The sequence below is a fragment of the Indicator indicator genome, chromosome 4, assembly GCF_027791375.1.
Source record: "Indicator indicator isolate 239-I01 chromosome 4, UM_Iind_1.1, whole genome shotgun sequence".
In the NCBI taxonomy this organism is placed as follows: domain Eukaryota; kingdom Metazoa; phylum Chordata; class Aves; order Piciformes; family Indicatoridae; genus Indicator; species Indicator indicator.
Genome location: NC_072013.1, coordinates 4,662,927 through 4,674,118, shown reverse-complemented (window position 1 = coordinate 4,674,118; position 11,192 = coordinate 4,662,927). Strand labels below are relative to the sequence as shown.

Sequence of the window (11,192 nt, the reverse complement as noted above, 5' to 3'; positions counted from 1 at the left end):
ACTATATAGGGTGGCTAATGGGGCTGGAAGAGTCAGGCAGGAAGCCACAGGAGGGTCTCACTAATTTTTCTGCTAGTTCAAAGGCTGTTGCCACATACACAACTGCAGTGATGTGACTACTAAGCTGTGGTATCTCTTCATCTACATGGTTTTTGATCTCCTTGTTAATATGCTAAATTTACTCTGTTTGATAGCCAGTCCTTTCCTCCCACAGAGGCTGCAGTTCTGAGAGATGGAGTAGCCCAGCACTTTGTGATCCAGGACACAGTGGGAGAGAACAGGGGAGGTGTTGTGCACATGGGATGCACACACATGCCTGGGGATTTTATTTCTCTTTCTGCCTATGGTAGTCACTTCCCACATTCATCACAGGGATGAGAAGTCCTAGCAGCCACCTCTTGCCAAAGACCTCTTGCAGGTTCTCCCTCCAGGGCCGGGCTCTTACCACCATCCCTTTCCGCACTTGGTACCGTGTCTGCCCACGCAGGATCAGCAGCAGCTGGTGGCAGCAGAAGCCAGCACAGGCCAGCCCAATCCCAAGCCAGAGGTAGAGCATGAGGATGACAAACATCTCAGAGCTAAGGAGAGCTCCTGCAGACAAAGTTGGGGGAGGGAGAACCATAAAAGAAAGAGTTTAGACAGACCTCACATGCCAGTGTAACACTCAGCCCCAAATGCCAATGAGCTGCCTTTATTCTCTGGCCAAAAGTGGGGAGTTAGGAACAAGAGAGGCTGGTTTAGCTAGGTACAACTGTTTGCTTTGTAGTGTCTGATGCAATGGACCCCACTGGGGAAATACTAAACTCTAGCAGGTGGAAGCTCTGGTTGCTTTAAAGCCTAACAAGAGCCGTTGCTCCAGCAGAGTAGAGGTGTGCTGCCTAAAACAGGTAGGTGGCTGCTTCAAGTTTTAAATTCAATATAAGGCTGCTTCTGCTATACAGAAGGACAGATTAGGTGGTGTCACCTGGTTTTGAAGTCTCTGAATCCTGGCTTCTTCACCTGGCAACACTGTAAGTGAAAAATTTGGGCTGATTCATGGCAATCACATCAAGCTTTGGACTCAAGCTTTCAGAGATTGTCCTCACTTGAAAAAGGCACAGGAGCCGCTCAGTTTTCTTCCTAAATGCAATGTCATCTCTCCCTTCTTATTAGATCCCATTCAGCTCAGTGGGCTTCATATGCAATATAGCAAGAGAAGAAGAAGCCCCTTAGGATGATGACAAATCCTCATACTAATTATGTCAGAATAACTTAATCTATCAGGTAAGAAGCCCAGAAGCAAATATGGGTTTCTCTGCCCCTCTTTTACTTGGACCAGAGTGTGATAGACATTTGTCCTTTCCTACAGCTGATATTTGTATGGGATATGGAGAAACACAGCAATTTTCTTTTCAAGGTGGCTGTAAGTTTTATTTCTATGAGCTGCTGAAATTTGACATCAAGAAATTAATTATCCTTGTTTCTCTTTGCAAATGTTGAGCATCTCTGAGCCATGTTTTCCAGATGCATGATTTTTTAACCTTTTCTTTAGGTAACCTACATAAAGCATTTTTTATCATTTGTTTTGTGGATCCAATATGACTTGTGTTTACAGAAGTGCTTTCTATTTGTCTTTCATCACCACAGTCCATTTCAGTCTCGGATTCACTTTTGCCCTAACTGACCTGGTGTTATCCCAAGCTTATTGCTATACATTATCTGTGCCAGAAAAGCTGAATCACAGGCTGAAATTATAGACTCTGGATCAGATTCTAAACTCCATGCCCGAGCACAGTTTGGGCAGAGCAAACCAAGTGAAAATTTTCCTAGCATGAAAGCAGGGAACACTTAGTTGACATAAGGCCATCAGACTTCCTTCATTCTCCTTTACCTCTCCTCCAGTGCAGAGGGCATGATAGCGAAGAAATAACCTACAACAGTCCTTTAATAACTATGTTAGCTTAAAAATATTGGGTGGACAACCCTCCCAGGTAACTATTTCAGTCTGCATTTTTCTTTCCTGATCTGAATGTTAAATGTGCTGGGTAGAAGCCCAGCAGACCATTCCTCTCAAGCAACCAAGACAACACAAGCCCATATATTGAGGTAGCAGTTCTCACCCCAGCCAAGCTAGAGGTTCAGTAGGAGGTGCTGGGAGCTGCTTGCCTCTCAAAGGCATCCTGGCTCCCAGCTCCCAGCCCCATTGTGTCCCATTCAAACACTGACCACATGCTGTCTTTGGCACTACAGTTGCTGACACCAGAGCTGGGGCACTTCAGTAGCTCTTCATACATATCTCAGGACCCAGTTCAGTGCAGATGAGCCTTCAGAGTCAGAAAGACAGAACTTATTCCTTGATAATCTCCTCTCAGGTCCCTGCTCCCCCTACCAGGCTGCTGAACTGAGCGGAGCTTAGGCACAGAGGAAAATCAGTCCCATTTTTTTTAATGCTAGTGAAGCTCGTGCAATTAGTTACAAAAATTCTTCTACTTGGAAAAATGACCCCATAAAAATGTAATGGCAGGATTTTGTGTTTATTTGTCTCTCAGTGATTACCATGACAAATCTGCCAACTTGCCAAGTAGGTAAATCTGTGTTTTCAGATGGCAACCCTGCAAACTCAGCCTGGAATCCCAAAAGAAGGCTGAGGCCTCTCTGAATCCTGTATCCAGCGGTAGAATCTTTACACTCAGATCATAATCAACACTTCTGGTGACGGTGCACAAGCCAAAACAGAATCTGGGCCCTTCTTACTGAGATCTGCTGAATCTGCAAAGCTAAAATATATGGAATACCTATTTTAGTCTAACAAAAGCTGATCAAAGTATGTGAGGCATGAGCTGCATAGTGGGGAAAGGCATTTTTCTACAGTTGCTTTCAGAACAGAGTAGCTGTCTCAGCTGCCTGCATAGTCCCTTCTCTGGGACTAGGTTTTGTGTAGCTCAGGTTGGACAGAGTTGAAAGTTTAAAGGTGTGTTGAAAGGTGAAAAGACAAGGTTGGAAGAGGAGAGGAAGAGCTATGGGAGCAGAATCAGGAAGGGGAAAGGTTGTTGAGGTTTATGGAAAGAAAAGCAGAAAGGAGAAAGGGGGATAAGCAGAAGGAAGGGTAAAGGATGAGGACAAGGAGAAAGAGGTAGTTGCTTTTGGTGTGGAGATCTCGCCAAGAGCAGGCAGAGTTCTGGTTCTCTGTGGACCTCTGATGCAGCCTGTCGTCATGGGAGAGGTGGCTAATCATGTCCCATTAACTCCTCTCTTGGTTTCTGTTGCCCAAGCACCAATCCTTATGTGCTGAGAGAATGGCAAGATCTCAGTAAGCTTGTGCTGCCATGAGGCAGGAGCTGGGTAACAGTGGAGAAGGAAGTGGACCTGGATGAAGAGAATGAGAGTATTTCCACTGGGATCTGAGAAACCTACAAACAAACCTACAGGACCTGAAGCTCTGCCTGTATGGTAGACAAAAAAATCTCCCTCACTGGCAGTACAACAGCTAGCCCAGTTCTATCACTGGCAAGCTGACTATGGGTTGTTTTCCAGAGCCTAATGCACAGGGTTTTGGTTTCAACCTAGGGTAGGTCCATCCTTTATTTCAGGTCAAGCAAAGTTCTTTGCAAAGGCTGTCTCTAGCCTCTAAAAAGGACTTTGTCAAACACAACCAATTCTCCCTCTTGCCCATTTTCCCACCAGCACATCCCACACACAGATACCTGAGAAAGATCATGTCCCTCCAACCCCAGGAGCCCTGGGGGAAGAAGATGCTTCTCATCCACAAGGAAGGAGTCCTTACCTGAGAAGAACTGGCTGATGGAGTGAGGCAGAAGAGTAAGGAAGGCCAGTGGGTTTGCAAAGGACATGGAGAGTGCAGCAGAAATGTAAGCCATGCCTGCCACCAGGGAGTCAAGGCAAGCCAGTGAGGTGTAGAGGCAGAACATGATGAAGTTTCGCATGTTTCTGCTTCCAATGCAGTTCCCTGTGAAGAAACAGTGGTGGTCATGCCTCTGGGTGACCCTGGCACACAGTCTACAGAAGTGAGTGCTGGGCAAGGCTGAGCCAGGGGACCTGCTTCCATCCAGCCAGTCCGTCACCACTTCGGTTCCTTTGCCCAAGTTTAAGCCCTTCCCCAAGTCCTCTGGGGAGTTCTGGATCACAAGGACGTAGTTGCCCAGGGCATTAGCTGAGAGGAAGAGGAAGAAGGCCCCATGCAGCAGAGCAGGAGAGAAAAGTGGGGTGATAGAAGGGTCTCTGAACATGCTGGGAATGAAGACAAAGATCTGGAGGACGAAGGTCACTAGGGAGATGCACAAGAAGTAGGCTGGAGCGACAACATTGAGCAACCTGAGAACTAGCATTGCGGATTACATTCCTGCAGGGAAAAGCAAGGAGAGAAGGAACATCACCGCTCCGGCTGCACACTTCATCCTTCCATTTCCTGCCGGGTCCCGGTCCCGCTGCCTCCGGGAAATGCCCTCCGGGGACCGCTCTCCCTCGCTGCCGCCCTACGACCGCAGATGGGCCGGGGCAAAGGGAGAACTCGTGGGCAGCGACCGCTTCTCGGCGCCCGGAGGAGACTCCCCGGCCCCGGCGTCTCCCTCCGGGGAACTTGCAGCAGCGATGCCCCGGAGAGGCTGCGGAGGCTGGAGGGGAGAGCCGGCTCCCACAGTGTGCCAGCGACGTGGGCACTGCTCTGCTCGCCTAGCACAGTCCCTCTACCAGGCAGGGTCAGTTTTGGTATTGCATGAGAGGAAAAAAGGTGGTGCTGGAGGAGGGGGGAGTGAATTGAAGGGGGGAAGGAGGGGAGTGGAGGAGAAGGGGAGGGGGGAGAGGTTGCTCTAATCCACTGCAATACGGATCAAATCCAATGCTCTGATTTATCCTTTAAAGCCGCGGATCTACAGATTACCTCTATAACCGCTGCCCTGCTCTGCACGAAATTAGAAAATGCACAATACAGCTGCTCAAGTGCCGTCCGGATGCAACCTGCGGCGCTGGGCTACCGAGCCGGGGCGGCCCCGCGACCACAGCCGAGGCTCCGCCCGGGGACGGCGGGTCCTAACCGGCCCGGTGGACACCCCTGGTTCCGATACCCCTTGACCGTGGGGCTCAGCCTGCATGGCTAGGGCACAGGACAGACCGGGGGATCAAGGGCTAGCTGGGTGGGGAGTTGGGTGCCCCAGCACCCCGAGCACCCCTTCGCCGGCAGCCATAGGGGCTTCCCGGGGCCGCAGTATCTGCAGAGCTCCGGCGGCCCGGGGGATCGGGCCCGCCTCGCTCCCGCAGCGCTGGTAGCTGCACGCCGCCACCTTTTAGTCCCCTGGTCCTCGGGCGCACCGTGGGGCCGCCCGGTACTGACATGTCTGGCGCCGGTGGAGCCACTGTTGCCGCCCGGCGCGGCGACCGCCTCCGGCCACACAGAGACCCCCCACGGCAGCTGAGTAGGAGCGTAGGTCAACGCCTGCCCTCCCTCTCCACTTTCCTCCTCTTCCTTTCCCTCTCCTGCCCTTTTTCTCTCTCGCCCGGTTCGTCCCTGTCACTCCTCTCCCTGACCCTGCCTCGTGTCCGTTTGTCTCGGTCTCTTGCCCGGTCTGTCTCCATAGCCCTGTGCTTTCCAGCCCTTGTCCCCTCTCCTCCCCCTCTTTCTCTCCTCCCAGTCCTGTTTTTGTCCCGTCCTCTCCTTCCCTCGACTTTGTCCGTGCTCGGTCGCTCTCCATGTCCCCGTCTGTGCTCCTGCCCCTGTCTCTGTCCCCACTTCTGCCCCTGTCCCCATCCCTGCCCTTGTGCCTGCCTCGGCCCGGCGCTGTCCCTTCAGCGCACCCGCACCTCCTGCGGGTCCCTCTGCCTCCCCTCACGACCCTGGACCCTGGGAAGGAGAAGGGTGTGCATGGGGTATAAGGTCCTGATAACTCCAGTGGGAAGAGGAGAGGGGTGGGAGGGGAGGTTTCCGTTCTCCATCCCACGACGCATCCTTCCTTCCTGGTGAGTGTCTCCAGGCCACCCCAAATCTGCCCCTGTTGGAACTGACATCTGAGGCAAGGAGAAATTTGAAGCAAAATCTCTGCAGGTACAAAGTGTCCCTGGGGTTGCAGAGCAACAGCGGGTAGCTAGGAAATGCTTTGAACTAGACAGGTGGCAACTGGGCAGTATGACATGCTGGCAGAAGCTTTGCAGACGTGTTTACCCTCTGACGCCTGCACACCCTCACCCCTCTCTGCCCACCCACACAATCCTTGTATTGTCTACAAAGGCTCTGTGCACAGCCTCTCACTCTCCTACACACCTACACGCTGCACCTCCCTGGCTGTGATGGAAAGCATTCCTCTCTCCCTCCACAGATGAGCCACCCATGACAGGAAAAAGGGAGAGGAGAGTGTTGCTGGGCTTCAGCTTTGCCCCTGGAGACATTCAAACTCTGCACTCATCAAAAGTCAAAGAAAGATGGTTCTAACTAAATCTTAGACTTACTGACCAGCCCCGAAGCACAGACTCTGTTTCTGCAAAAGAGACTCTCTCTTTGCCTGAAGGTTCAGAGAGAAATTAAAGTGTGTTTCTTGTCTCAGATTCTAGGAAAAGAAGCCTGGAGGAGAGTCTAGCTGTGTTTGTCTCTTGCTCGTGCGCTAGCAAGGATGATGATTGCAACCAAGTGTTTCAGCGCTCTTTATCAGAAATAACTTTTTTTTTTTTTCCACAGGTAACTTTCATGATTCAACATTTCTGAGACAAACATGGGCAATAATAAAAGAAAATGCAAACCATATCTGCAGGCACTGGATTGGCAGTGATGAACAACTAAGAGACACCTTCAGCAGAGCTGGGGGGAAAGCTGCTCAGAACCGATTGAGCTTTCACTCCCACCTCCCTCATTCTCCTGTCACGACTACTGAGAATAAAAATCCTCCAATATTCTCTCAACTCATCAACTTAAAGCAGTCTGAGCCTTGCAATAAAGATACATGACCCAGCCTGGATTTTATCTTTAAATAATCAGACAGTGTTTTCTCCATATTTTAACAGCTTACATCAAAATAATAATAAAAAGAATTACAGAGAAACCTTTTCATGTCATGAAAGATTCTTGACTGAAGGGACTGCATCTCATGAAAGACATTAATCATGCCTGTCTAGGGAGTATTATAAGCTGTAGCTAAAGGGAAGGGAAGAGAAGGGAAAGGAAGGGAAGAGAAGGGAAGGGAAGGGAGGAGAAGTGAAAGGAAGGGAAGGGAACTATTTTCCACTGGCATGGAAGAATGGTGAAGCAAGATTATCTGCACATTAAAATTCCCCTGCAAATTGGTGTTTATGATTTCTCACTGTCAAAATACTGCTTTCATATTTTAGAATATAGTAAAAAAATTATAAATTCTTCTTTCAGTGCTGCTTGTGGTGCTACGATGAGCTGTTGGCAGGATGGGGGAGAAGTTGCCTGGGGATGAATTTGCCTATGCATATGCACATGTATATAAGAGATGGGTAAATAAGAAGATTAACACAGAGAGTAAGTGAATAACAAGAACAGAAGTTAATTTGGTGCAATTTGATTTTTTTCCTGCTCTAAAATCAACATCATGAGAGAATTTGGATATGTGGCACTCAGAAATATTATCTTCCTTTTCCACCTTTGGGGAGACAGAGCTTCCCTAGACAGAGTTTGGTTGTGACCCAGGGGGTGGAGTACTGTAATCACCCTGATTTTCAACAACAGGTACATCTTATCACCCCTATGTCAAGATTTTCCTTTCTTTCCTTTCTAGAGTAGAGATTATGCTAGATGCCTTTCTCTGGAACACCATGGCATCTGGCCACGAGTAACACCTGTAAGAGCAATTTATTGTTGTTATTACCTACAACATAGATGTTCTCCAGAAATGTATACAGAGTTGACTAGATGATCCCTCAAGGTCCCTTCCAGCCCCTAACATTCTGTGATTCTGTAGCCAGCCCCTTTCTCTCATCCTGTGCTTGATGTCGATGCGTGCTACCAGTCCATGCTTACCTGCTGGGCAGCTGTGCAGAGGGGCTTTGCACATAGCTGTATGGACCCTTTCACAATATGTCCCTTTAATAAGCAGGGTAGAAAGCCAGTGGCATAAACCATACAGTTGTCAGACAGCTGGTGTTTTCATAATCTAGTTCAATAAACTGGGCTACACTTGGTGACTGGCAGATGACAGTTTTGGTATCTTGATCCCCAAATCTTCCTTATGTTTAGACATTTTAAGCAGAATAAAATACAGTTCCAGTTGACACCACGCTCTGTTATACCTACCCAATATCTTTCAAAGTCTTGCTTTAAATTGCATCCCAAGTGATGCACCATTTCTTCCAACTCAAAAGGTATATTGCCTCAGACAGCCCCATTAGTTCAGCATTCAAGATTACAGCCTGATGGTGATTTTTTTCTCTGAAACAAGTGAGTTAATCTCTGCTATTTGCTATGATAGTTTGGAATAAATGAATGTGCTCTGTGGTAAATTCAGTGCCATTTTCCTCAAATGATCACTTAAATACAAGCCTTAGGAAGTTTTTGTGGGGTTTTTATTTTCTTTTTCTAGTTAGTTAGCTTTCAAAATTCGAACACCCACAATGTCTGGAGAGGTTTCTTGTTTGGTTAGGGGAAGTTGATTGGCCATAAAAAGCAGCAGGTGAGACATGATGTCTTCAATTTAGCAACAGAGCAAGTATAGCATGGTTGGCAGCTTGCAGCTCTGCCTTCTAGTCTGCTTACATGGAGACATGAATGGATAGGAAAAGGGACCTCAGCTCTGGGTTACATTGCTGAAGTTGTCAGCAATGTCTGATCTTCCTGAAACAGCAAACTAATGCTAAGCTCCAACTCAGAGTGCACAAAGACATTCAGAGGCCAACTCAACCATCTTCCCCAGTTTCTCCATATCCTTGCCCCAAGTACTCCTATCCCTTGCAGACAAGAGTTCAATCAGGTCCCAAAGATCTCTAGTGATGGTGATTCTTAAGCATTACCAGGCAATCCATTCAGCTCATTGTCATCCTTTCAGAGTATGTCCTCATATCTAATTTGACACTCCCTTGCAGCAATCTAAGGTCTTAGTCCTTAGGCCCGTGGATACAGAGAACAGACAAATCCTTTTGTCTCTGCAGTCTTTTACATACTTGAAAGTGGTGACCACATCTTCTCTAGTTGAAGCCATCCTATGGTCTCAATCTTTCCTCTTAGGCTGTGTTTTGGAAACCTCTGAAAGAAAGACTGAGGGACCCAGGATATTGTATCTGTTGTGCAAATACCTGAGAGCTGAGGGCAGCCAGCACTGAGATCAGACAGACTGACAGCATAGTTTCAGGTAGCCAGGTTTTAATCATTTTGACCTAGATTGCCAGTTGTGTTGCATCAGTTGTGCTGGGGTTTTCAGTGAGGAGGACACTTATTAACAAGGAAAGAGATGATAACTAAACAGTTGACAGATGGTCACAACTTCAGCACACTGTCAAGAGCATACTGTATCTGAATGTATGACTTAAGATACTGAACCTCCTTTTCAGCTCCCATCTGGCCAGTCTTCACCTGCCCTCCCCTTCTCCTTCCTTCAAGGACAGTGTTGACGAGGAGAAGGAGTTTATACAGCCACACGTCCTGCCTCAGTGTGCAGAGCTTTCCCCAAGCTGGTGAAGCTGCTCTTTTCTCATTACAAACTTCACAGCTTATGATTCAGTGTAAAATGATGCTAGGAGGTAATGTTTGGTGCACAAGGTATTTACGCAGGGATGCATTATCACCCAGATAGTGGTATACATTGAAAACTAATCCAAACAGTTCTAAAGTAAATAAGTAAATAATCTGCCACCTAATGACATATTCCTGGCTGCATATTTGTACTTGAGAGACATTTTCAGGTCAATAAGCCATGTGAATGAAGAGGAGAAATGGAACTGAGGTGGAAAAATTGCACCTAGCACTTCGCTCTTCAAAAGGGCTTGTTCTCTGCCTTTCCCTGTGGTGATGTTCTTTAGTGAATGGTTTTCCAGCACTTCAGAAGACAAGGTGAAAGGCTTATTGACAAAAGGTCAGTTGCCTCCAAATGAAGAATGAGTTGAGTAGGTTGTAAAAGATGTTTTAAGTCTATTAAAGAAAACCCTCATTCTGAACCTCTGAATAGCAACCCACCACAGAGACCAGGCTGTTGTCATTTCTGTCAGAAAGTCCAAAACTCAGGTGGTCCCAGTAGTTTGAGCACTAAGGGTATATTTAGACAAGTTAAAAAAGGGATTACTTTCTAGGATGTGTCTTACAGGCCTTCTAACTCACAGGATTTAATTTTTTTTTAAAGCCAGGACTTGATGCCTAGGGTATAAGGAAGGCCATGCCTCAAAACATTATCTGATTTGCTGTTCTGCCTGAATTGGTGGTAGCTACTTGGGGCTGCTTTTCCTCCTGCAACCAAGGAGCTGCCATTTCTCTGACACTGGTGATGAATAACAAGGAAAGTCCTATGACTGAAGGACACCAGCTGTTTACAGATGTTCAACACGGAATACAGAGCTCTTGCCACAAAAAATCAGAGCAATCACTAACATGGCCTCATCCTGTGTGAAAGTTCTTTTGCATCTCCTTGTCCTTGCTAGCCTATCTCTCTCGTTCTTGGAGTCATATAAGCATCTCTTTTTGGGAGCAGAGGTGAAAGACCAAATGGCCAATGTATTTACAAGGAGTTGAGATATGACACTGTTGATAATGTTCTGGGCAGTTCTATAGCAGACCTGTGCAGCAAAGCCCCAGGCCTGTTTGAAAAAAAGTGCACAAGGTCACGATATACAAAGCACTGCTGTGTTAGGAAAGCTGTCATAAAAATTACCATTTGACTCATTTGCTGCTTGCTGGTGGTTTTGGGAAACAAACTTTTGCAGTCAAGTAAAGTTCAGTGTGTCAGAGCCCAACAGCAGAAAATGTTGATAGGTGGGAAGGAAGTGTTGAAGAAGGGAAGGCTCTTATGGGCCTGAGGTCAGGACAGGGCCATGCATTCATCTATCCCCCCCAGCCACAGAGGTGCCCCAAGCCGTGTGCCCGTAGTGGTGTGGGGAGGGTCCCTCCAATGGACCCAAAATCTTTCTGTTCAATTGCTTATGACTGCCCCCTTCAGCCCACAGTACTGGCTTGGCACCAGAGCAATGGCTAAATGCCAGTGGCAAGAGCCCCTATAGAAAAGCTCAGGCAGTGAAAAGGAGGATGAGATAAGGGGGAAGTAACTACG

The 11,192-nt window shown here is 47.7% G+C and overlaps 1 protein-coding gene across 1 annotated transcript; it reads right to left on the bottom strand.

Annotated features, from left to right (window-relative positions):
- Nucleotides 1-325: 325 nt before the first annotated feature.
- On the bottom strand, nt 326-4,325 carry ZDHHC22 (zinc finger DHHC-type palmitoyltransferase 22). Its single transcript, XM_054400757.1, has 2 exons — nt 3,764-4,325; nt 326-591 (listed from the first exon to the last, which is right to left on the bottom strand). The coding sequence occupies exons 1-2, from the start codon at nt 4,323-4,325 to the stop codon at nt 326-328; spliced, it is 828 nt and encodes a 275-aa protein (XP_054256732.1).
- Nucleotides 4,326-11,192: the final 6,867 nt, after the last annotated feature.